A 26,693-nucleotide genomic window follows, 5' to 3' on the forward strand; every position below is an offset into this window, starting at 1 on the left:
CGCTGTCAAAGACAGTCTTTAAGGAAAGCTATTACAAGTTTGGAAAAAAAAATACAACACTGCAATCAAACTTAAGCACCGCAAGACACGACGGGTGCAAAGGATGCTATATAATAATAATAACCCATGCATTCGTAAAGTGTAGTGACTGTGTATTTTGTGGGTGAACCGTGGCAGCCAATTGTACACAGCAATGTCCCATAAACAGTGGCGGAGATCGGGTGACCAAATTATCATTATTATTATTTTTTGGAAGGGATTATTACCCCCACAACCGCCCCCCCCCAACCGCCCCTTGGAAAAGCGATCCGCCGATCGACCAACAAATAATGAGTGAAGTTGTCGTTCAGCGTTGCATCACTGCGAACAGCAGAGAAAACCGAGAAGCAGTATATTTTTATTGATTTTTGATTTTTTTAAAAAAAAATAAATAAATTGAAGTCAATGACAACGTTTGGGCGCATCTCTTCACAGCCACTGCGCTGCCCCTCGCAACTGCTTTGCGACAATGTGACGTGCGTGAGCTCCACCCCCCGCGATTGCGACAGTGCCGTGACTCGTTTGCGGCAGTGTGGCGGCCCACTCCTCCTCCTCCTCCCCGCTTGACGGCAGTGTGGCAGCTGCTCGTTGCTGTGGACCGGTCGGCGGCGCTTTCGGCCCCGAGTTCCAGATCTCATGGACGTCGGAGAGTTACTGAACTACCAGGTAAAGGCCTCGCTGCCTCCGCGCGTTCGGTGCGAGGACCCTCACACCCCACCCGCACACCCCCACCTCCACCCCCCCCCCCCCCACTCCAGCCGAAAAGCGACCCGACGGCCGCGGCGGCCACCTGGGCCGCGAGGCCTCGAGCTCGATTTGTGACCGAGCCCCTTGGCCCGGTGACGTGCGAGGCTCAGCCGGAGTCGGGGGAGGGGGGGGGGGTCGGGCTCTGGGGGTGCGTTTCAGGGCCGAGGCCTCGGTTGACCAGTTAGAACTTGCTGGGGGATGACCACCTGCTAACCCCCACCCCTCCCCCACCCCTTCCCCCCCCCCCACCCCACCCCCACCCCCCCCCCCCCCACACACACACAAGAATGTCACAACAGTGCTGGGAGTTAGGTGAACTCACTCTTAACAACAACTTGTGTTTATTGCGCCCTGACCCCCCCGGGGGTGGCGTCCCGAGGCGCTTGACAGTGGCAGAGTCTGACCTCGAGCCCGGGTGTGGGGGTGGGGTGAGCGGGAGGGGTGGTGACCGACCGTGTGGACGATCAAAAAGGAAGGTTCCTTTGGGCGGCGTTTGAAGGGGGCCAAGGCGGAGGGATTGAGGGAGGAAGTTCCAGAGCTTCGGGGGCGGGGGGGGGGGGGGGGTGTCGTGGCTGGAAGCACGGCCGCTGATGGTGGAGCGGAGGGGGGGGGGAACGACGAGGGACGGACAGGAGGCCGGAGGGTGGCCGAGCGGAGGCAGCGGGTGGTTGAGTGGGGGCTGAGCAAGTCAGGAAAGGTAGGGAGGCGCGAGGGCGTGGAGGGATTTGAAAACGAGTGAAGGGGATCTTGGAAGTCGATGGGTTCGGTAATTGGGAGCCGGTGCCGCCTGGCAAGGAATGGTGCGATGGGCATCCGGAGTTTTGTCGGGTGAGTATCCGGGCGGCGGAGTTTTGAATTCATTGGGTTTTGTGCGTGGTGGAACCGGGGAGACCAGCGAGGAGGGCGTTTGAAAAGGCCAGCCGGGAAGTGACAAAGGCATGGATGAAGGCTTTGGCTGCTGTAGGTGTGAAGTATGGAAAGGGAGTTTTTCTGTCCCACTGACAATCCCAGGATAGCGTTGGTCATTCGCTTCATGACTGTTTGTGGGATGTTGTTGTCCACAAGTTGGTTGCTGTTTTGTCCGTAAAACACGGTCTATCCACTTTCGAATACAATCCTGTGCATCGCTTTGAGATGTCTCGGTCTTGTGAAGCTGCTATAATCAAACGCAAGATTTGTTATAAAGCCTTAAGTCTGGCGGTTTTCACATATGAGCTGGAGAAATATAACCCTCAATGAATGGACTTTACTCATTTGGAAGTGGCACATCTTCACTTGTATTCAGAGATTTGACTCTCTTCTCCCAACCAGCCTCTGGCATACACACACAACAATGCCTTTCTTAAACATGGTTTCAAGTTTCCTTTTAAAAAAGAATGGATTTGCAATTTGTTTGGTTGGAAGTGGAGTACAAGTGTCAATTAACAATGGAAATTTAATAAAACTCAATTCAGTTCAAAGCTAAGACTAGGCCAGAATATGATGGTGGGTACAAGTATGATTTCCCAGCAACAGCCACTGGATTTCTGTAAGTCGGTCAATCTTCCCTACCTTTGCAGTGTAGCCATGCATTCTGAATTGAGAGCAATGAAGGTGATGCACTGTAAATTGGAAATAATTGTATATTTTCAAGAAAATCCTCACGGTCAATGGGCATTTCATTATAGGAAAGAAATCAGAGCCATGGAGAAGTGCAAAAGAGATTTAGTGAAATATTACCACTTCTTGGAAAAGACTGGAAACACAATATTATCAAAATTAATGCCACAATTTAACTGAGATTATCATTTATTTTGGTTTACAATAGTTGCAAAAGAAACTATCCTTTCCTACAGGAAGCCCAAGCTCAAAACATGAGTTGACAGAAATATTTTTCTCTCATCTGGACAAAAAATAATACTTTCTGTGTTAATGCTGCAATTAATGATAGTCTGAATCCAACCACTTCGTAACATAACATGTAGGAGCAGGAGTAGGCCATTCGGCCCCTCGAGCCTGCCCCGCCATTCAATCATGGCTGATCTTCTAATCTAACTCCAGGTAATAACCTGAACCTGCCTTATCCCCATATCCCTTAATCACTTTTACACTAAGAAATCTATCTATCTCAGTCTTGAATATGTTCAAGGACTGAGCGTCAACAGCCCTTTGGGGTAGTGAGTGCCATACATTCACCACCCTTTGAGTGAAGAAGTTCTTCCTCAACTCAGATCAAAAGGGCTGACCTCTGATTTTAAGGTTGTGACCCCTGGTTTTAGTTTCTCCAACCGGGGGAAACAATCTCCCACTATCTACTCTATCATTGCCCTTTGATGATCTTATAGGTTTCTATAAGATCCCCTCTAATTCTTCTATATTCTAGAGAATTGGTCAGCCTATCCTCGTAACTCATCCCCTTCATCCCTGGCACTAACCTAGTAAATCTACGCTGCACCCCCTCCAAGGCAAGTACATCCTTCCTTAAATAAGGAGACCAAAACGACACAGTATTCCAGGTGTGGTCTCACCAGGGCCCTATACAGTTGCAGCAAGACTTCCCTACTCTTATACTCTAATCCTTTCATAATGAATGCTAACATACCGTTTGCCTTCCTAATTGCTGCTGCACCTGCAGACTAACTTTCTGTGATTTGTGTACAAGGACACTCTCTGGATGCTAACACATTCCAATCTCTCCCCTTCTAAAAAATAACCCGCTCTACTGTTTTGGCTACCTAGGTGGATGACTTCGCACTTCCCTACATTATACTTCATCTGCCACCTACCTGCCCAATCGCATAACATTTTTATATTAGTATCATGTAATGTCAGTTATTCTACTCCACTATAAATGTTATATACATTTCAAGTGTAGAGAGAACTTTCATATTAAAAATAAAATGAAGAAGGGTTAACATTTTCATGCAATCTTGAAATTTATACAGCAATACATCTTCAAGTTATAATAATATAATCCTTGCATTTAATGTAGCACCTTGTCACATCTTAGCGACGTCTCAAAGTCAATTCACTGTAAAGTGAATTGACTATTTTATAGTACTTCAATTGTGTCTTGTGTGTAAAAAAAATAATTTGGTCACTCAATCCAAGACTGTTTGTGGGACACTGCTGTGCACTATTGGCTGTCGCGTTTCACCCACACATATACAGTTAATTCACATTACAGTATATTCTGTGAAGGGCTTTGAGACGTTGAGAAGACATGAGAAGCGCTATATCAAATGCAAGGATTATTATTATATCATTTACATCTCATATCTTGTTTGAGTGATGTTTGAGTTCCATCCTTTTGTATTACCACCTTTACAGGTGTTATTTAACGGAGAAAATAAATCCATTAGGTTCAAGCTTAGTAAAACTCAACACATGGTGGGGGGTGGGGACATTATTGATTTTAAAAATGTAGATTAACTGTGAAGGACTATGTCATTACAGGGAAAGATGAGGTTAAAAATAGTCACAAAAATAGACAGTTACCTTTACTCAACAAACATCAACTTACTTCATGTCACCTACCTGATCCTCTTATTTCCAAGCTTTACAGAAAACTGCTGCATTGAAAATAACATGTTGACAGTGGTGAGAACATGGAAAGTAGTCCTTTCTACTGGAGTTTCAAAGTTATGATTTTTAAATAAGATATTTTAAAAAAATTAGAACATTGACTCCATCTAATGGTCACTATGCAGAGGAATTGTATTCTACATTATAATACATTTGATATACAAAATTCTTTACAGAGATATGCGTATTGTGTTTCTGGGTAAATGTTGGATACAAAGTAGAATTTGCAGTGCCATTACTGGTGGTGGTGTAGTGGAACAGTTTATGATATCAGCTGTAGGAAATTGTTTCATGGAATAGTTGAAGAATTTGGTTTCTTATTTCCCAGGTAACTCAACTGCTCCTATTCTCAAACAAAAACAGAAGTCACTGGGAACACTCAGTAGGTCAGGCAGCATCTATGGAGAAAGGAAAGTGAGTCAGAGCATTCTGATGAAGGGTCGTGGACCCGAAATGTTGAATTAACATAAGGAATTATGTTAAGATTTGTCAGAATTCCAAGTACACATTCGGACTTTATAATTCACATTCTTAATATTAATCACTCGGGTCATCAGCAATGAGCTACAAATTATAATTAATTGTTATTTTTTNAAAATACTTTACAATAGTGATCACAACCTTTTACCTCTGGAATCCGATGCTGGACTTTGATTAAACTCCTTGCCCTATGATTTTGATATTTAATCATGGTCGTTACTTAACTCGGAGATACTTGGCAGATGTAAGTTGCTGCTTAATTGACCAACAACAACCTGCATTTATACAGCGCACCGCAGTGCAGCGTCCCAGATAGGAGTTTTTATACATAGTTTCTTTTAAGGATATATCTTCAGCTAGATGACATTTAAAAAGGTCAACTTTTCAAAATCATCCACAATAGGAGAAAAACCTGCAGTTTTTTTTTGTCTGGAAAAGAATGTGTTGCTAATTTTGTGTTTTTGTCATCTAATTGCGGTGATGTCTGTGACTGAGTAATTTGTTTTGAAGAATAAGTCTTGTTCCAGGTGACATTTTATTAAGATTTAGTTTGTTAAATCATCAATAATAGCAAAAAAGACTGTTGCCTCAAGTATGAGAAAGATTCTGTGGCTAATTTGGTTTTCATGTGCAAAGCCTGACAGAGGTGCAAAACGGCCCCGTGGTGCTGATGAAGATGATGACGATTTAAAGGTATCGCACAAATATGGTACAGCCAGGGACAGAAGAAGTTACTATGAAGATGCGAGCCTTCCAGTGGATGAAGAGGATGAAGAAGGAGGCAAGAAGAAAATCCTAGATTTAATGGAAAATGATGAGGTAATATCTCTGAATTGCTATGTCTTGTTGATCAACCACATTTGAGAGTGGTGTGATTGTATTTCAGAATTTTCCTTTACATAGAACGTTGGAAAGATGGACAGTATGTTTTCACCTATGAAGGTGTTTTATTTAATTGAATTTGATGCTTTTTAGACTTTGTTCATGCACTCTGCATAGAATGAAATTCTTGAGGCTAGGTTTGAGCCTCAGCTGTCCTTCCTTGAGACGAGCTCCTGAAATGAAAGGCGCTATACAAATGTAATTTGTTGTTGTTCCTGCTTCATATTTGATGGTTGACCAAGACTGCTTTCCTTCACTTCTGCCACATTGCCCAGCTCCACCTTACCTCACATCTAATACCACTGAAACCCTCATACATGCTTTTGTCACCTCCCGCTTTGACTTCTCAAACACACGCCTCGCTGGTCTCCCAGTGGCACTAGCCACAATCTCGAGGTAATACCAAACACATCACCCACATCAAAGTCCTCATGGGCAACCCTAATCTTTGCCAGACTCCCCTAGCTCCCTGGCTCCAAATGGATTGGATTCAATGTCCTCACCTTCACATCCAAATCCCTGCATGCTCTAGCACCTCCCTACCTCCCTGACCTCCTCATAGCCCACTCCTCTCCCACTCCCTACAATCAGCTAACATCGGCCTGTTGCTCATCCCACCCCTCTCTGTGCCACTGTGGGTGGCTGCACTTTCAGTATTTACACAATCACCCAAATTCTGGAACTCTGCCTCTATCCCTTCACCTATCCACAAATCCCACTTGAAAGCCTACCTCTTCGATAAGGCCTATGGTCATCTTCCGCACCGCCTCCTCTGAGCTCAACGTCCAATCCCACCGCTATGTGTGTCTCGGAGACGTGATTGCAAGTTGTTGTTGATGTGAAATTGTTGTTGGGTGCTAAGCGCTATTTTCTTCCAATCAGTACATTTTATAAATATGTTACAAGTTCATCTATAGATGCAATTCAACAAGCGTTCTTTAGTTTTATTTTGTCATTTCATTCATTATTTAAAACTGCATTATATTTATTTGTAAATGAAGCAGGAATACATTGGCAGAACTCACTGAATGGAGCAGAATAGCTCGCATGAAAGAATTGTATATAATGATCATAACAGCTGCTCTGTGGATGTTAACGATTCCATAGCACTATTTGAAAATAAAGTTTCTCCCATTTATCCTGGCTAACAATCCCACAAATAAAATTCTGCATTCACTGAATGAAAGTTTGTGGGATTCTGCTATGCAAACTGAATGCCATGTTACCCTACAAAGACACAGTCGCAGCACTTTACAATACATCCTGTGAAGCACTAGGAGATGTTTTAGTGATGTGATCAGGCATTATATCAAATGCAAGGATTAATTTATGATTATTTACACTATTAGTAACAAATAAAGTTCCCAAGACTGTACTATTTCCATTTGGAGTATCATTGTTTGTAATGTAGAGCTTTTACCCTCTGGTATATTTTTTTAAGATTCTTATTTTCACGCAGCGAGCATATGTTCTATGCCACTGCATTTTATGCAACCAAGTTGGAAAGAAAAAAATGGGTTAGACTAAATGCTGTCTTCTATGAAGCAATGGCTGCTTCCATGCTGATAGGAAGCTGTGCTTTGTTTATTCAAAATGTTACTGATTTAGGCTATGTTTCCCCAAAGATTTGGCATTATTGATTTGTACTCCCAGCTCATTGTGCCTCCAGATCACTAATTTGAATCTTTGCATTTCATATCTGTTTTGAACCTTGTTGCTTTCTTGTAGGATGATCTTCCTTTTCTCACCTTTTTCCTAGACTCGAACTGCTGCTTTTTCAGACACCGCGGCATACTCTTAATGAGATTCTCATCTGGTTTCTAACTCCTGAAACCTCTTGCTGTTGAACAGAACTCTTTCAATTCCCAACTGAGCTATTCAGTAAATGATCTTCCAGCGAAATCTTTGGGATCATTGACCCCTATAATACAGTTTCAATCCCACCAGCAAATCTTTTGCTAACTGTGAAATGGTATATTTCAGTTGTTCAATGTTCTGTACAGAAGGTTCTTTAAAATGAACAGGATAGAAGGTCTGTCACTTTTATTTGTCTCCCTTGGGAGTAACTGAATCCTAGATGTCTTGTCGGTCATCTATTCTTCATAGAGTGTCGTTTATGATGGGGGTTGGGGTGGGGGAGGAGTATTCAGGTCACTATAATGCATTGAACTGTGAGTGGTCTTAATTGTTCCTCTGAGCCTTTTTTTTGTTTTTTTCTTTCCAAGTATCTACGTATTTGTTTTATTCAATACTGAAACAGTTGCTGCTTAAAACCAGGATTGAATGTGCTTTTGTGATTTTATGGTGCAGATTACAAGTTTGGAATCCTGTTAGATTTATTGATGGCTGGCACTTGGAGTCCTGTAGCTCAGTGGTTAGAGCACTCGCTTTGCAAGCGAGAGACCTGAGTTCAATTCCAGGCAGAGGGCGAAACCTTGGGCAAGTTTCCTTACTCCACACAGAGCCTAATAATAATCCCTCCAAAACCAAAAACAATAATAAATTGGTCATTTTTAATCTACGATTGTTTGTGGGACATTGCTGTGCGCAATTGGCTGCTGCGTTCGCCCACAAATATACAGTCAATTCACTTTGCAGTATATTCTGTGAAGCGCTTTGAGACGTCCAGAAGACGTGAAAAGCGCTATATCAACTGCAAGGATTATTATTATTATTGAATCAAAAAAGCTCAAATATAGTTTTATAGTTTGATCATGAGTGATTATTTGACATCAGACCCAAGAATAGTTTACATTTGTATCAAGAATAGTTTACGTTAATCTTAATAATATCCCTAATGTCCTTGAGCAATTTTTTTCTCTAATTCAGCCAGCTTACACAAATGTATTTCTTGTACAGAAACATTTATAAGTGAGATTTTGATGGAAACTAGTACGTATGTATACACCTAACATAAGTTTCCGTGTAGCATTTCAGATCGTGAAAGCAGTAGTGATACATTTCAGATAGGAGAGATGATGTAGTTTACAGGTTAGCAATTAGAAATCATCTTGGACTTTCATTCAAAGAATTCAATTTGGAGCACTGTACCTTGAAAGGAACAAAGGCACTGGAGATGGTTTATAGATGAGCAAGCATGACAATTTGAGATCTTGAACTTTTTAACTTATGAAAAGGAGGTTTTCAATCAAAACTAATTTGGGTTTGGTTATGGAGTCCATGATTGACTGCGTGTTTTGTGTGCAATTTTTTGAAGCGAATGGGCTTAATGAGCCAAATGCTTGTTCTTATTCCATATTTTCTTATATTTGAAAGTGTAAAATGAAGTTTCTTACTTTATCTCTCTGGCGCAGTGTTTATTACATTAATAATCCTTACATTTCATTTGGTACCTTTCATTTTGGGAGGACACCTCAAAGTGCTTCATGATATACAATGTGAAATATAATGACTGTATTTTGTAGGCAAATGTTGCAGAACAGTTTTGAGCTTTAGTTTTGCAAATGTAAAACAGAGTCCTGTTGCTGGAAAATATGCTCAGTTTGTATTGCAGGCCATATTTCGGAGAAGCCAAAATCATTTTAGTTATGAGCATTAAATAGCTTGTTCAAATTTCAAAATAGATGGGTCAGTTTTAATTTTGGAGCATACTTGAATGTTCATTTTTTATATAATTTGATTTGGATTTTACTTCGGATTTTATGAAGCACAGATAGGAGTAGGTATAATTTAGAAAACGATTCTCATATTGGGATAATATTTTAAACTCAACTCAATAAAATTTTTTACTGGTCTAGGTAAAGTGGGACCTGCTGGTGTTTCTGTGATGGGGAACTGACTTATGTACTCAGCACTGCAATTATTTGTGATATCCATTGATTGCTCCGACATGTAAAGAGTCTTCAGAAGGACTTGAGACAAAATAAATACTCATTTTTGTCACTACAACCTACCGCACTTTCAATAAGAAGTTATTTTTCACCACGTTAAATTAAATTCACAAATTCCAATTTTTTTTGAATTTCAAAATGTAGGATCTAATTAACAATTATACGTGTGAACCATATCAACAGTGATTTGAAATTTTTAAGGCTATCTGTTAATTAGTGTTGCTAAATATTGTGTCAAATTAGAGCTGTGAAAATACACCCAGAAAATGAATGAATTTGTAATATCATGGAGAGAAAAATGAGACCATTCTGTTTTAGGGATTGCTGTGCAGTTCGTGTAAGAGTAACTCGGTGATGAGGTATTGCAGAATGGTGCACGTTTGGTTATGGGACTTGGCTTCAATTCCATTACCAGATAGGTAGACTGAAAAGCTTTTCTATCTCAAGCTCTTGATTTTAAGCAAAGTGTGCGCGAAGTGGCAATATTCTGCATTGTAGATATCAGCCATAGTACACAGAGCTTGCCCATGTTCACACATCGTCCACTCTGGCCTGATGAGATTGGGAGTTTGCAGTGCATTAAACTACAAGGATCACACTTATATTTGACTGCTCTGGATTTCATTTAAGCGTCTTGCTGGGTCAGGGCCAGGAGAAGAAAACGTACTTGCCCCATGGTTTGCCGACCTGACTTTGTGTTCATGTTTTAACTGGGTACAAAGAAGAAAAATGTACCCCTAATGAGTTTGTTCAATATTGTTTTTGCTTCAGGCTGAACCTTTAGATGAAAGCTCAGTGAAGAAGATGATTCTGACGTTTGAGAAGAGAGCCTATAAAAACCAGGAGCTACGCATTAAGTTTCCAGAGAATCCAGAGAAGTACGGGTCTTTGCATTTTACCAATTCTCACAAGAATTTTTGTTATTTTGTTTAGCAGAAAAAAGTCAAGACACTTGGGTGCATTTCTGTCTTTCATATTCTAATAGTATTTTGTAAGGAACCTTCTTTGCTTTGGGAATGAATTTGAAAGATGACTTATTTATCACATGAATGTTATAAATATTTGGGATGATACCAAAAGATCTTCTCACTTTCATTCCCCAATATTAATGGAACATTATAATCAATCTGATTGACTTGCAGGTTCATGGAGTCAGAGTTGGATTTAAACGACATCATTCAGGAGATGCACGTGGTTGCCACTATGCCGGATCTCTATCATTTGCTTGTGGAGCTGAATGCTGTGCAGTCCTTGATTGGTCTCCTCAGCCATGAAAACACTGATATCCTTTTAACCCAATAGCAACATGTTAAATGCATTCGGGGAGAACATAGCTAGGATCGTGAGACTTTGTACATCGCTTGACATAAGTGACCTAAATCTGATTTGTTCAAAGTATTTGAATATGTTGGAGAAATCCAGTTAGGTGTTCATACCCAATGTATGTCAGAGCCAATTGAGGCTGCTTAGTTTAGATCGCCTAACTCAGCACAAGGCATGAACACATATTGTGACTAATAAAATCTTCTGTAGCATTGTTTGTCCACATTGTGTTGCATGTAAAACTTTACCAGCTTGATCCTTAACCGTTTCTACATGTCTCCATTGCGGTGGTCGACCTACTGCAAGAGCTGACTGATATAGACACGCTGCACGAGAGTGAAGAGGGAGCCGAGGTTCTTATAGATGCTTTGGTGAGTGTGCAGCACTTCCCGTTACTATTGATGCATGAACTTTGACTGTGGATCTGTGGATAGAACAGTGATGTGTGTGTGACTACTTGTGTCATGAATTGTTTCCTCTTAAGTACTAAGCAGCTGAAACCCTTGTGCATGCGTTTGTCACCTCCTGTCTGGAGTACTCAAACGCACTCCTCGCCGGTCTTACCAGCTCCACTATTCAAAAGATCCAGCTCATTCAGAACTCTGCCACCCGCATACTTACCTGGACCAAACTCCATTCCCACATCTCACCAGTTCTGGCCAGGCTCCCCTGGTTCCCTATCACCGAATGGATCGACTTCAAGGTCCTCACACTCATGTTCAAATCCCTTCACTCTCTGGCACTTCTCTGACCAACCCATTCCGAATCCACCACCCAGTGGCTTCGCTCGACTGGCACCAGCCTCCTGCGTTTCCCTCGCACCTTCCGCCCCACCATCGGAGGTCGAGCTTTCAGCCACTGTGCCCCGAAACTCTGGAACACTCTCCCCCAATCCCTCCGCCTTGCCCCCTTTCTCCTGTTTTTCAAGTTCCGCCTAAAAACCTTCCTCTTCGACCATCCAGGGCTCAGAGTCAGGCTCTGCCACTGTTAAGCGCTCTGAGATGTGACCCTGCGTGTATTTCAATTTTCTAATCCTTAGTTACTCATTCTACTTTTAGTTGTTTCCATTTGGCAGTGATGTAAAAATTATGCTTGGCTTTCCATACATGCAATGTCAATCACTGTCAATCAATCCACAATCTGGTTAAAATGATACCCACACCTCCAATGGACCACAATGCAAATTGAAGAAACCATTTTTCAGCCTTCTCTTTCTCAGCTCATGCTTGGATTGCAAGGACTTATGAAGCGAAGAAGAGAGTAGCTTTTATGTGCAATAGAATGGACACATCCAAAAAGCAAGATGGTATACATGTCCATTTATTACAATCGGTTTGTGTCAGGCTGAGCTGAATTAGATGCAGTCTCCCTAGGTTTGCACTCATAGTTTACTTCCTGCATTGAGCCGCGTCAGATACATATTCTCTACAGAAAATGCCAGGAAGATGTACATTGAGGTCTATATTGCACAATTCAGGAAAAGGCTTACAGATAACTGATCCTTTAGGAACCTGCATGTGTTTTGTGCCTTCCCTTCCCCGCCCCAGCCCATCCCACCCCCTGCCAAAACTTGCCTTGTGTGTTTACTATAAAAGAGACTGTGGTTTGGTGAATGTAATTTAAATTTCATTAGACAAACGTGCAACAACAACAACAACAACAACAAGATTCCATTTATAAAGCGCCTTTCACGTCAGGAGGACGTCCCAAGGCGCTGCACAGTTGGGTCATGACCCGAGCAGGGGGGAAATGGTCAGGGTGAGGGGAGGGGAGGGAGCGAGGAGGGGGGAAATGGTCAGGGTGAGGGGAGGGAAGGGAGGGAGCGAGAAGGGGGAAGAGAGTCGAGAGGGGAGCTGAAGGCTCGGTCAAAGAGAAATAAGAGCAAGGATATGCTGCATAGATATTTTGGATTATATGAGCATTTTATGCCTTTTCTATACCTGCGTTGAAATGTAATTACAACTGAGTCTTAAGAGAGGGATTTTAAAAGTTTTGTTTATAACGATTGTTAACTATTTATTTAATTGTGAAGGTAGGTTTAATTATTCTTATTATATACACCCTAAGAGTTACTACACTTGGAAGGAACACAGTGCCATACTGTGACTTATTGAAGGATTATAAAGGTTTGCACAGAACGTTGTTAATAAGAAGCTAAATGTGATTCATGTCCATTATTTAGAAAAGTACAAAACTTGTGTGAGGTAACACAAAAAGAAACATGGGAATCAGATGATGTCTCTGTACTGAGCTGTTTTCTTGGCCTGTCAGCAGATTCTGGGCTGTTTGATCATTTGTTGGCTTGGTGTATCTGCTTGGAGACTGAATTGCTTAAAAAGGCAAACTGAAATTTGCAGATGGTTGGTAATTTATTATTTAGATCTACTGGGAGAAGTGCATGCATTCATTTAAATAATGACCCAGTTAAAGGCTGCGAGTAACGATAGTTACAGTGGCTTATTAAAGGAGCAATCCGGTCTAAAGTGTGGTGTTAGTTATAAATCTAGTCATTTCTGCCACTAATGTCCAAAAAGAATGCGTTTTCTTTTCAACAAAAAGTTAAGAATCTTCCCAACCCCTCAAAAACATTGTAGATAAACATCAGCTCAAGAGTAGTACAGCTGTGCTGTCCTGTTCCCTTGGCACCGATATGGTATGGTGGAAGACGCGATAATTTCAGTGCAATTACTATTTCAAGGTGATCTTTAATTGCTGTAAAGCTTTGTCATTTAAAGGTGTGCTGAATTAGATTTTCAGAATAACAAATGATTAAGGATAAATTAGTTTTTGTTAAAGCAAATTACAAACTGTTCCAATAGCTTCAACCTTTTCTACCCTATTGATTCTTAAATGGGCAGCAATTATTACCGTAGCTTTATATCACTGTCAATATCCAGTAAGTTTCTTTTGAATAGAAATAAGACATTTTTATGACTATGTGAAATTTGATAGTGGTGTAAAACTAAAGAGAAACGATAATTAAAAAAAACTGTTCTACAAGAAGTTGCATGTTAGTAGTTTGGGGCTATTTGGAATAATGTTTAAACTTTTTTGAGTAATTAAATATTTTTGGATCAAATTTCTTAACTTGCCTAGATTTATCTTGTGTGGCAAATTATAAAGATTAGAGAAATGCAGAGATGCACAATATTAATTAAATTCTTCCAATTTGGCCTGTTTTAATGCATTGCTAGTTGAAACTGAAGCATTATTATTGTTCTCAAGAATAGTATAAAATATAATTCCAAGCTCTTGCTTTGGTACTTTCTGTTTGAGTATTTCAGCAAAATGACCAGAAAGTGTTGCATTGAAAATTTTCAATTAACGTTTGTAGATAATGTTTGTTCTCTGAAGGTCTAAATAGACCATTAATGAAAAAATCAATTGGATACTATCACTTTGAAGATAAGCCTCTCAGTGTATTTTAGTTCTTGCATGTATGTGTTTTTATTATTTTTGATTTTGCTCAAGTTTTCTCTGGTCTCACAAGAACCCCTTTGCTTCCTCTTTCACAAAATAGTTTGTATTTCTGTCTTTTAGAAAGCAAATGTGCAATTTTGAACTTGAGTTGCTATACAATTAACATTTAGATTCTTGAAATGTTGCAAAGTTTCTCGTTTTTTCATTAATTTTTTTTAAAAAATTGCTTTCCTTTGTGAAATCATTAAAATATCTCAGAAGAAGACTTTCCTAAAACAGGTCAAAATATATTTTAAGAAAATCACTGACTAACTTGGAGGCAGGGTGTACAAAGTAGTGGGGCTTAAATGGAACTTGATGACTTGTTTTGGCATATTGTTTGGCCACATGATCCAGAGAAGCGCTAACCAGGCTCGACCCGTCTGCACAGAATGAAGAGTAATTCCCACACAGCAGCCGAAAGAGCTTTAAAAATTGACAACTTGGACAACCGCTGCAGGTGCAATCATTTAAAATTCATCTCTGTGCCTGAGAGTGTCAGCGACTCCAGAACGAAAAGGCTGTCTCAAGAAGATCACAGGGAAGTTGATGTGGATGCTGCTTGACTGCTCGTTCAAAATAGAACTGTTTCACTAACCTTATCGGCTTCAAAGGCTTCAAGTTCGGTTTTTCAATCTTGGTGCTCATTGATTTGATTCAATCGGGGGAAGGGGGAGATTTTGTGCAGACTTCGGAATGTAAGATTTTTGACGGACAGGAGCAAAGTATTGAGATCTGTCATCTCCAGATTTGTTCATTGTTGCAGATAACATGAGCTGCCAATCTGGAAAAGGGAAGAAAATTTGGCCGGACAAACTCCCCTGTCTCTTATCTCAAGGGTTCAATTTATTGTTTGAAAGTGTCTGACTCAAAGTACAGCTGTACAATTTGTACAGTTACTAATTGTGGGTTCAAGCCGGGACTTGGAACTCATGCAATCTAAGCTGATACTCCCAATGAATTGCTTGGGGTGTGCGGTAATGTTGGAGGCACCATCCTTTATGTGAGACATTAAACTGAGCCCTAAACGTTAAAAATCCGATAACACTATTTGAAAAGAGAAGGGAGTTTCTCCCAGTGTCCTGACCAACAATCTTCCAAATGAAATTGGTTGTTTTTCATCCTTTTGAGGGAAATAAATGGAATACTATGACAATGACAAATTGTGCATCTTCTGAATGTTTTTCTAGGAATAAATAGGGGAATACTAGTGGCACTTTGAACCAGATTATTGAGTACTCATTTTTTTATAAAAGAGGTTTTAATTCGCTGATACTTCAAAGAAGGTGAAACTGTTACTACTAATGACTAAAGAATTTATGCCCGCAAATGTAGTACCTTATATCGCCAGACTACAGCACTACCTCACCCCTCACGCTGCTGAAACTCTGGTCCACGCCTTTATCACCTCAAGGCTGGACTATGGGAACTCTCTACTCGCCGGCCTTCCCGGCACCTCCCTCCACAAGCTGCAGGTCATTCAGAACTCTGCAGCTCATGTACTGTCCTGCACCAGACACCGCGACCACATCACTCCCACCCTCGCTCGCCTCCACTGGCTCCCCATCCCCCCGAGGATCAATTTCAAGGTCCTCATCCTCACCTACAAGGCCATTCACGGCCTTGCTCCCTCCTACCTCTCTGACCTACTATCCCCCTACCTACCTGCCCGTACCCTCCGTTCCTCCGGCTCCGGTCTGCTCCACATCCCCCGCCCCAACCGCCCTACCATCGGTGACCGGGCCTTCAGCCTCTCAGCCCCCAGGCTCTGGAACTCTATCCCCCAGTGCCTTCGCCGCTTCCTCCCTTTCCTCCTTCAAGGCCGGTCTCAAGACCTTTCTCTTTGACCGAGCCTTCAGCTCCCCTCTCGACTCTCTGCCCCCTACTCACTTCCTCCCTTCCCTCCCCTCACCCTGACCATTTCCCCCCCTGCTTGGGTCCTGACCCAACTGTACAGCGCCTTGGGACGTCCTCCCGCGTGAAAGGCGCTCTATAAATGGAATCTTGTTGTTGTTGTTGTACCTGGGCTTTTCTGTTGCATGCTACAGTACATACTGCAGCATTTCTTCTTCAGCAGTTAATGGTTACCTTTGCATCTGAATTGCACACCAGGGACATAGCTGTAGACAACTAATAGCTCAAGCCAGAGAAGCAGTGTGTAGACTATTCCGGGTGGACTTGATTATAGTGGTTTCATAATTGGTTCATCCAATTCTACAATCAGAACTTTTCTTGATTCAAAATACATCTTTGATTACTGATATTGATATATACTGACCAGATTTAGCAGGTTTCTCTCTTAAGGTGCACCAGTTAGAATTTGTTGTATACTTGGCTATTGTCTAATGTTACCTATTTCGGTGCTTTTTATTGTCGAAACTAAAACAAATATGTGTTTGTTTCCTTACTCCGCACGCCTCTTGTTTACCTAGCAGTAAGTAGGAACTCATTGTTAGTAGATTGGCGGATCGCTTTTCCGTGGGTAATAATTTCTTCAAAAAAAAATGGGTCTCTTTAATCCACGACTTTTTGTGGGACACTACTGTGGGCAATTGGCTGCCGGGTTTCGTCCACAAAATATACAGACAATTCACTTTATAGTATATTCTGTGAAGCGCTTTGAGATATCTCAAAGACGTGATAAAGCGCTATATCAAATGCAAGGATTATTATTATAACAAAGAACTTAAAATAAAGCAGGCTCTTTGTTGCTCTGTGTTCGCTCTTGTGGTGAAAACTTCAAACATGCAAGCCAAAACTTTGAAGTTTTAGTTGAAGGAAAATGGAAAATATGTTTGACAAGACATTCAAATAAAAATAGGTTGAAGGGAAGGGCAGCAAGCGACTAATAATTGAGCTTTGAAACTGCCCTTTATGCCCTTGAATCTAAATGGATTGATCAAAGTCTGGAGATTTTTATATTTGTTTAAAATGGAATCTGGGTTTCAATCCTTTTTCGTCGAGGTAACTTTGTATAAGAAAGATAATTTAAAGTTTCATTTAAAGAGCACAGAGTGATGTAAGAACAGTCGATATGGATTTAAAAGTAGCTGGTCATGCTTCACAAATATACTGGAAATCTTTGAAGAGGTGACTAAGCTTGTTGACTAGGTCAGTCTTGGATAGAATCAATTTTCTTTCACAAGACATTTGATGAAGTTCCACAAATGAGATTTATAAAGCAGGTTATAGTTCATCGAACTAATGGTAAATTAGCTAATTGAATTTAATGCTAACTCTGCAAAATGAGCAAGGTATGATAAATGTCTGGGGGAATTGACTAGCAGAGGTTGATGCCATAATATTTCAAAATGTGCTGATGGCACCAGGCTATGTGGAGTAGACACGTGCTGGCATGAGCCTAACAAACATCACAAGGGCTGACAATGAACAAAGCTGGAAAAGAAAATCATAAACAGAAGTGATGATGATGTTAAGGCTGTTAAGTGCTGGGTGTATCTTGACTAATAACTGGAAACATTTGTTTCTTATCTAGTGTAAACATTATGAGGTTACATTTCAAATATTGCATGCATGTTGCAGAAAATGCCTTCTAAGAAGCATTCATAAATAAAGGTAGGTTTTGGAGAAAAGTAGGAGAAGATTTGGGAGTTGAGTACTCAATGTTATGAGAGGAAACCCACAGAACTGAACTTGGGAGAAGACATCATCAAGGTTTCTAAAAGTGCTCTCAGGAATCGTGGAATGCCACCAGGTTATTTAACTTGGACCATCAGTGCAGAACCAGATGGTGTTAGCATGAAATTCACAAGCCTAAGGCAAAACTTCAGATTTAAAATAAAGTTTTTCCTGCTACGGTGATGGCTAGGTGAAGGAGATTCTCTGATAAGGTTATAATGCTCCATTGGTTGGTCCCAAAAAAGAAAAAGAGACAGATTTGTATTTGGTTAAAAATAGGATTGAGACTTATAAGGATAGCAATGATCAAATACTATATGGAGCATGGAGGCTCTTAATCTACTGGGACCATGAAAATGTTATGTCAAAGATGAATAATGTTCGAGAGATTTCGCAGTTCTGCTTAATTTCACTATGTGGACAGAGAAACTTTGGAGAACATAAAGTTCATGATGTATAGTCCATGTGAATATTGGGCCTAATGGTCTGACTCATTCTTTGTCTTTCCATGCTTGCTAATATTTTGCTTGTAAATTCAAAGAATATTATTGCATTGAAGAACAAGAAATACATAATAATAATCCTTGCATTTGCAAATAAAAGCAAATATTACATTGACTGCTCTACTGTATTACTGTACAATACAATCACAGCAAATAGTCTTTATAATAATAATAATAATCCTTGCATTTGATATAGTGCTTTTCACGTCGGGAGGACGTCCCAAAGCGCTTCACAGAATATACTGTAAAGTGAATTGACTGTATATTTGTGGGCGAAACGCGGCAGCCAATTGCGCACAGCAATGTCCCACAAACAGTCGTGGATTGAAAATGACCAATTTATTATTGTTTTTGGTTTGGGAGGGATTATTATTAGGCTCTGTGTGGAGTAAGGAAACTTGCCCAAGGTTTCACCCTCTGCCTGGAATTGAACTCAGGTCTCTCGCTTGCAAAGCAAGTGCTCTAACCACTGAGCTACAGGACTCTGTGTCAGGTCGACTCTGCCTGGGTCACGCTCGCCAAGTATATTAAGGTAAATTAACCTCAGGCACAGCTTCTTGCACTGTTAATATTATCTAGCAAACCACCTGTGAGCAAGCAAGTCTGCTGGGCAAGCACACAACTTTAGTTGTACTTACTCAGTTATGAAAAGGATTGACATTTTTCTTACATTGCTACTTGTGTTAATTTTAGTTGGACGGTCAAGTGGTGGCACTGCTGGTTCAGAACCTGGAACGATTGGATGAATCGGTGAAGGAGGAAGCAGATGGTGTTCACAATACCTTGGGTAATATTGCTGTTCCTGAATTAATGAGTATTTTTATATTCTGAACAGTGTCCTGTAGTACGTTTTGTGGCTAAGGAGCAGTGTTGCTGGTGGTATTTGTAATAATTCTACTGCTGAAGTGTAATTGTATTGTACGTTATCTAAAAAAGATATATCCAGCAGTAAAGTAGAAAATAATTACAGCAAAAGAAATTCCATTCCATCTCTAAAAGTTGAAGTATACCATAAGGCTGAAGGACTCCCAACTGGCACATGTAGAAAAATGGTCATGTTGTTCAACATTTCTGATTGTTTTGGAAGTACAGACTATTCTTGTAAGACTGAATTATAATATTTCCTGAGATATTAGGTTATTGAACCTTAACTCCCAATCACTTTGTTTCACATTGCATCACGGGACATCCACAATAACCTTGAGAATAAAGCAAAGTAGCAAGCTTATCCCAAATGGTTTAGGCATTCGTGCTCCTGTTGTAAGAGTAAGAAACGTGCATGAAAGTCACTCAAACCAATCCACCAACAAGTCCTGCCCTGACTGAACAATAATTTGTAGATCGATTTGATTATACTGCCAGCCAGCTGGCTTATTGACAAGATGTAGTTTAGTATTTCAGAAAGACGTTCTGTGCTTTACTAATGATCTCACGCTGCTTACAAAACTGCATGGTTCTGTCAATCATTCCGTGTATATAAGAATCATTTTTTTCTATCTGGTCAGAATGCAAAAGTAAGGCAAACAGAAGAAATGCTCAGAACCAGCACAAAGGGTTTACGAGAGGCAATTGCCTGATTTTGCAGTCATTGTGCAGTTGAATTCCAAATCTTTAAGCATCATTAGTATTTTCCTAATTTTAGGATTCCAGACGGATAATTCACAAAATGCCACCAGCAGCCATATAATGATTGGGAATAGTGGACCCTGTGCAATTCTATATCAGTTCTGTCCATTATTTTGCCGTTGAGCCAGTGCTCAACATGCCAATGCAATGTGCAGAATCACTGTCAGTGGGTCCAAGACCCAATCTGGAGGAACTGGTCAATCTGTAGATTAATTGTTTTTTCTAAATCCTATTACAGTCCATGGAAAACCTGCTCCCATAGAATGTTTACTTGTTTTGTGTTGCAATGCCTTATATTGGGGAAGAAGCAAAGCAACGTGGTTGTCAAATCCACTTAATAATTTCAGACGGAAGACCCAGGTGTATTATAAATGAAACCCACCGGTGGGAATACTAATGGGGATGCTACCTGGGGACACTAATTGTTTGTGACATCAGTTCGGCTGTTTGCACACTTCTATTACCTTTAATTTATTTCATTCTGAACTCTATATATCAGAACGCTTCACCTGCCTTGGCCTCATTTTGGTTGAATGTTGAGAAACCTCCCCTGACTTACAGCCTTTGTTAAAGGTTTCGGGCTGAAGCCAGTTGCTTGCAACTGTGAAAGAAAATCTGAGTTACAAACAAGACATCGTCTATAAAAATGTTAATCTTCAAAGTAGGTAGGAAATCAGGCTGTTAACTTTTAACATGAACATCCATGATCTGAGAATAAAACCTGTCCAAATCTGTTGTTGCATCCTGTTGCTGGGCTTCAAAATGGGATTTGGAGTCCACAAAATCATAGAAATTTACAGAACAGAAGGCCATTTGGCCCATCGTGTCTGTGCTGGCTCTTTTTCAGAGCAATCCTTTCAGTCCCATTGACCTGTCTTTTCCCCATACCCTTGGTAACTCATTCCTTGAAAGGTATTTGTCTAGTACTCTTTTGTAAGCTAATATGGAACCCAGTGGCAGAGGTTTGGAGCACAGCATGCACTGATGGAACAGTGAAGAGCCAAGAGCAGCCAGATGGTTTTCTGTGTATATGTGCAGTGATATCACTGGTAATGTTATCGGCATGATATAGAGTGGCTCTTGATCATGTCTTGATAAAGAAAACCATCTCAGTATCAAGTCAGGCAATCGTATTTAATTTCAAGTTGCTTAAAAATTTAAATAAGTATAACTTGGGTTTTCACATATTAGATAATAAAATTTAGATCATTAAATTGCCCACAAAATATACAGTCAATTCATTTTACACTGTATTTTGTGAAATGCTTTGAGACATCTCGGAAGACGTAATAAGGCGCTTTATCAAATGCAAGGATTATTGTAACATTTGCAAAAAAAATTGGGAATACATTTTTTGAGAGAAAGGGTAGGAGGGAAATAGCTAGCACTTGCAATGGTATTAATTCTCAGATGTTAAATTGCTCGAAAAAGTGGAAGTGCCTGGGAAACTTAACATTACATTTGATGATGTTTTGCTGATCACCCAGTGTTTATATTTGTTTGTTATAGTGATACAGTACTAAAATAGATTTTCATGGCTTACCACCGTGGTCCATTCTTTGCATTTTACCAGATTTCTATCACAGTTGTATATTAACGTAATGAAAAATCAACAGCATAAATAGTACTGAATTAAAATTATGTCAGTCTGTTTCAGTCAGTCTGGACTGATGCAAAGGCATCTGTGTGCATATTTGGTGGGGACATGAAGTGCGGATTCTGTACACAATGCAGGTTTATCAAATCTCTTTGTAATTGTTTGATTTGAGATTTTAAAATCTTTTAACAAAGTTACACTTTTACACAGCTGCAACCTTGAGCCTTAAACAGCTCCCTGACATTGTTCAGTTTTCTCTGTTCCAAACTTTGAACAGCATCCCTTTTTAGTGCTTGCTTCTTTCTCTGCCATGCATGATTGGTCTTTTGTGTCAATCACGGCTGAGCAGTATTTAATTTGATGCAGGACCTCTCAGTGCGAATCCACCCATTTGGTCAGGTGGAATTTTAGTCGTGCCTCATTTTTTACATCCTTTTTACTTTGTGGACACGAGTGAATGAATGGTCTCTGCTTTGCAACAGCTGTTCACATTGTGCTGTGGCATTTCTTTACGATTTTGATTTTCAGTTTCTCCAGGATAGACTTCTAAATAATGAGGTGCAGAGCTTCAGCATTTTTGTAAGCTCTGTCCATCATAGACTACATCCATCAGAGATAAAAGGCAAAATACTGCAGATGCTAGAAATCTGAAATAAAAACAGAAGTCGTTGCGAACACTCAGCAGGTCAGGCAGCATGTATGGACTGATGAAAGGTCATCGACCTGAAACGTTAACTTGCTTCCTCTCTCAATAGATGCTGCCGAGTGTTCCCAGCGACTTCTGTTTTTATTCCATCATAGGTACTTTGTCACCATTTAAATATCCTTTGATGTTTTTTGAGCTTCGGGGTTCAGAGCTGAAGAGCTTCCTTTAATCTATATCCTCTAAATCTGCCCAAATGTGGCCTTCTTGTCTTTACTCTTCACCATAACCTCCACTCCCCCCCAACGCATGCCACTGACCTGGAAAAACTGTGTTGAGTAAGAAGATTTCTATAATCTATTATTTGAATGTTTCCATTAGAAAGTGTTTAATTGAAAAAAATGCATATGTTTTTAAACCAGTTTAGCTTCACTGCATCAATGCAAGTTGTTATTGTTTGTGTATCTTTTTCTCTCTCTCTAATCCTGTATTTACCTGGATCGCGTGCTTCTGGTTTACACTCCAGCTTGTGCAATTCAGGTTTGCGATTTACATTACAGCTCCATGTCACTCCTGTCTTCATTGTGAATACATGGGCATATGGATATAGATAGACAGTGTGCGGTTTTACTGTATTTCTACTTGCTGTTTTTAAAATATGACGAAAAACTTGCATGAATACTTTTATGTTTACCTTTAAAAAAGACAAATGGGGAGGGTGGCAGGAAGAAGCCTCAACTAAATGTTCTGCTTGAAAGAAGCAGACTTGTGCTTCCCCAGAACTCAGCTGCATGCAATAGGTCAGCAAAAGGGTTATTGTCACTTTTAATTTGGTCCTGAATTTTGCACTCACTGTGGATTTTCTTTTTCACTGCAGCTATCATAGAGAACCTGGCTGAATTCCGCCCAGAGATGTGCACTGAGGCAGCCCAGCAGGGTCTTATGCAGTGGATGCTGAAAAGAATAAAGGTAGCCCTTGATTAAAATAAAGTATTGTTCAAAAAGCCAGAGTTAAAAGTTACCTATTTAATATTGGCAGAAATTTATGCAATCATTTATCTGTTGTTTTAACATCTTTTCTGCTTGGTCAATACAGTTGATCTTTCACATATTTCATTGTATTTTTGGAGAACTTTAATAGCTGTTTAGTGCTAAAACTGAATTGTCTTGAAACTGTTTTGCCTTTCAATATTGAATTAAAAAGTACATTGGAACCAGCAAATTGGAAGTGGAGGAAGGAGAGGTATAGCAATTTTTTTAAAAGAAAATTAATAGTATGAAATGTGATTCAAAATTTCTTGCTTCAGGACTTAATTTCTCTTCCTCCACCCCAAAAAATCCAGGAGATCAAATTTGCTTCCTTTCCTCACACATAGCATATTATATTTGTCTGTCCAGTTTAATTAGATTCGTGTCAATAGAAAGTCCACATTCGTAAGGATGTTCTCCTTGGGAAGTTTAGCATTTCAACTGCAATTAATCAGTTAGTACCCACCGTTTTAGGGTTTTGTTAAAAAAAATCTCCATTTCAGTCAATAGAAGGACTACTGATCGTCACCTGCAGGCTGTTTGGTCCACGGTTTCTCATGTTTTCTTCTACTCAAAATTGATCAAAAGCAATTGATTTTATTTTACCAAGTGACCTTTTATACAAACTTGTGACACAGAACAACAACACCCACAAGCAGCAACATTGAACGGCACTTGTCAATTCTCTGGTTCAATTATCTACAGCAGTGAAGCGTTAGAACGTAGAAATTTTCAGCACAGAAGGAGGCCATTTAGCCCATCATGTGTATGACACACCTACCTGTATTATCACCAATTGATTATTAATCCTACTTTCTAGCTCTATCCAAATATTATTACTCCTCAGGTTCTTAGCCACATTCCTTCTGAATGATTTTATTGATTTAACCTCAGTAGTCATTTGTGTTAATGAATTGCATGTATTATCAATGCTCTGAAGGAAGAATTATGTACTAACGTCCTCTGTTTTTGCTTATGGTCCTGAGACCTGCCACCTACTCACCTATTCCCCAAAGGAAATAGTTTTTCCCTATTTATATGGTTATGCCCCTTCAGAATCTTAAAGATTGTATCACATCCCCTCTTAGTCTTCTCTATTTCAGTGAGGAGGAGGGTTTAGGAAAAATAACTTAGCCAGGTGCTCTTCATATTTATTTATATTGTTTCACATCCACGCGCTCTATCTCAGTAACATCCTTCCTTTAATGGGTAACACAAAACTGAACAGAGTGCCCCAGCCTCTAAACACTGAGTTATTTTCTCACTGTGAGCTACCTTGAGGAGCTAGTCAACTCCTGATATGTTTCAATTAGCTGTTGTAAGCAACAGTCTTCATCTGGAACAGGGTTAGGTCAATTGAGTAGTATTCAGACTAGACTGGACTAATTTTACCTTTTGGAAGTTGCTTGTTGTAAAGAGTGAGATCATAGTGCTTCGTTTCATAGATGACATGTACTATACTGAGCTGTGCAATGTTCGTTTTTTTTCTAATTGTGTTGCGGAATTTTTGAATTTCACCTCCCCGTGTAGGTATTCGCTAGGCTCTGTTGGTAGATTTTTGCCTCTGGGCCGAAAAAGGAATGGGTTCAAATCCCATGCTGGGACTTGAGCTCATAGTCTAGGCTGATGACACTTATTTAAAACACGCGAGTTTCTCCCATTATCCTGATATACAACCCTCTAGATTAATTGATCATTCGCCTAATAGCTCCCTGTGAACCTCACTGAAGAAAATGGCTAGCATTTCCAAATAAAAAACAGTCACTGACATTTGACAGCAATTACTTGTGAAGCTTTTAAGATAATTGAGAAATTTCAATGTGATACAGTGCTTCAAAAAAAGTTTTTCTTTCGTACCAACTCTATTATGGAGGGTGTCATAATCATTTGATTTGATTTGGATCTTAATCTTACTGAAATTGTTTCCTGGGAGACATCCGGAACCATAGACTTTTGTTTCTGAGGAAGAAATCATTCCTTCGACTTCCAACAACAAATGCATGTAGAGAAGAGGCTGCTTTACTTTGTATGTTTCTGACTTGTTTGTGTCTTGTGTACGTGGGTTATCTTCTTTCAGCAACTGCTAATCAGTTTGTTTTTTTAATTAGGCCAAGATGCCTTTTGATGCCAACAAACTTTACTGCAGTGAAATTCTTGCAATTCTGCTTCAAAATAATGATGGTAGGTTTACATTCTGTGAATTAACTTCTGGGGGAAAAGTACCGTCGAACTAGTATAATAGCCAGATGGTAAATGTTTTCCTTCCTCTCCCCAAGCCACGATAGTTTTGTCCATCTGCTGGCTTAATCTGTACATCTGCTCATCCATTCATCATCCTGCTGTCCCTATGTCACAAATGGTAACTTGTCACCTTACAACAGTTCACAAGTTATTGTATCATCTGGCTTTGGGCTGCTTTCAAAACTGTTCGTGGTCAGAATCCTGATTTGACCATTAACATGTTGTTGTGCATTACATCTCACTGAGAACTAACCGTAATTGATCTGAATTATACAAAAGTGTCTAAATTAACTATGTAACTAAATTTCTTCTACATTTACTGTATTTTCTGTTTTCAATTTTTTCAATTTTATTTTAGATGGTGTCTCATCCATCTTGCTACATTCACTTCTTATAACCCAATAGTCTTTGTCTTCCACACTCACTTTTCTTCAGTAATATCTGTACCAAATATATTGGGTTGTTTGCAGTAGCTGACGTCCATTATAATCGCCTTGCATGCCTTACCTCAGAGGAAGGCATGTGGGCTTGTACCTTAGACTTGACTTATGCATCACAGTAAAGCTCAATTTCCTGCAATACCACAAGAAGTTTGGAAGGAACTCAAAGGGGCAGGAAAAAAGAAGTGTATCCAAAATCTGCTGGTTTCTCTGAGTTTAGTTCATTACACATAACAAATCGTATATAATCTAACAAAAAATAGCAACCGTACTCACAAGGGTGTGATGAAGATTCTCAATAAGGATGCTGGAGCTTGGTTTGTAGGCAAGCAGAGGAGCCTTAGACTTGACTTGGATGTGTTGCATCCTTCTACTGCAAGAAAAATTCTTTCATTCCCCAACATTAACATCCTTTCCCTTTAAAACATGACTCTTTCTGCTCTACATATTTTGGGCAAGGTTAAAATTTTATATTACTTTGGAATTAATCTCATTTTGATGTTTTTCTCAACTAATGAACTCTGCACTTTATTACCTTAAGACTTGTAAATGAATTGCACAAAAGATTGAGAATAACCAATAGTTTAAAGTTTAGCTACTTGCACTACAGTTAATCTTTGGGTGAGGAAA

At 40.0% G+C, this 26,693-nt stretch overlaps 1 protein-coding gene across 1 annotated transcript in view; it reads left to right on the forward strand.

The window, feature by feature from the left end:
* Positions 1–618: 618 nt before the first annotated feature.
* The window catches only part of ctnnbl1 (catenin, beta like 1), a 61,011-nt gene continuing 34,936 nt past the window's right edge, over positions 619–26,693 (forward strand). Inside the window, exons 1-8 of the mRNA NM_001292644.1 lie at positions 619–705; positions 5,467–5,649; positions 10,335–10,441; positions 10,706–10,845; positions 11,160–11,257; positions 19,181–19,274; positions 23,231–23,322; positions 25,491–25,563. Of these exons, the coding sequence (NP_001279573.1) occupies positions 676–705; positions 5,467–5,649; positions 10,335–10,441; positions 10,706–10,845; positions 11,160–11,257; positions 19,181–19,274; positions 23,231–23,322; positions 25,491–25,563 (817 nt within the window). The 5' untranslated portion in view covers positions 619–675. The remainder of the gene's footprint in view (positions 706–5,466; positions 5,650–10,334; positions 10,442–10,705; positions 10,846–11,159; positions 11,258–19,180; positions 19,275–23,230; positions 23,323–25,490; positions 25,564–26,693) is intronic.

Source organism: Callorhinchus milii, unplaced genomic scaffold, assembly GCF_018977255.1.
Source record: "Callorhinchus milii isolate IMCB2004 unplaced genomic scaffold, IMCB_Cmil_1.0 Scaffold18, whole genome shotgun sequence".
Lineage (NCBI taxonomy): Eukaryota > Metazoa > Chordata > Chondrichthyes > Chimaeriformes > Callorhinchidae > Callorhinchus > Callorhinchus milii.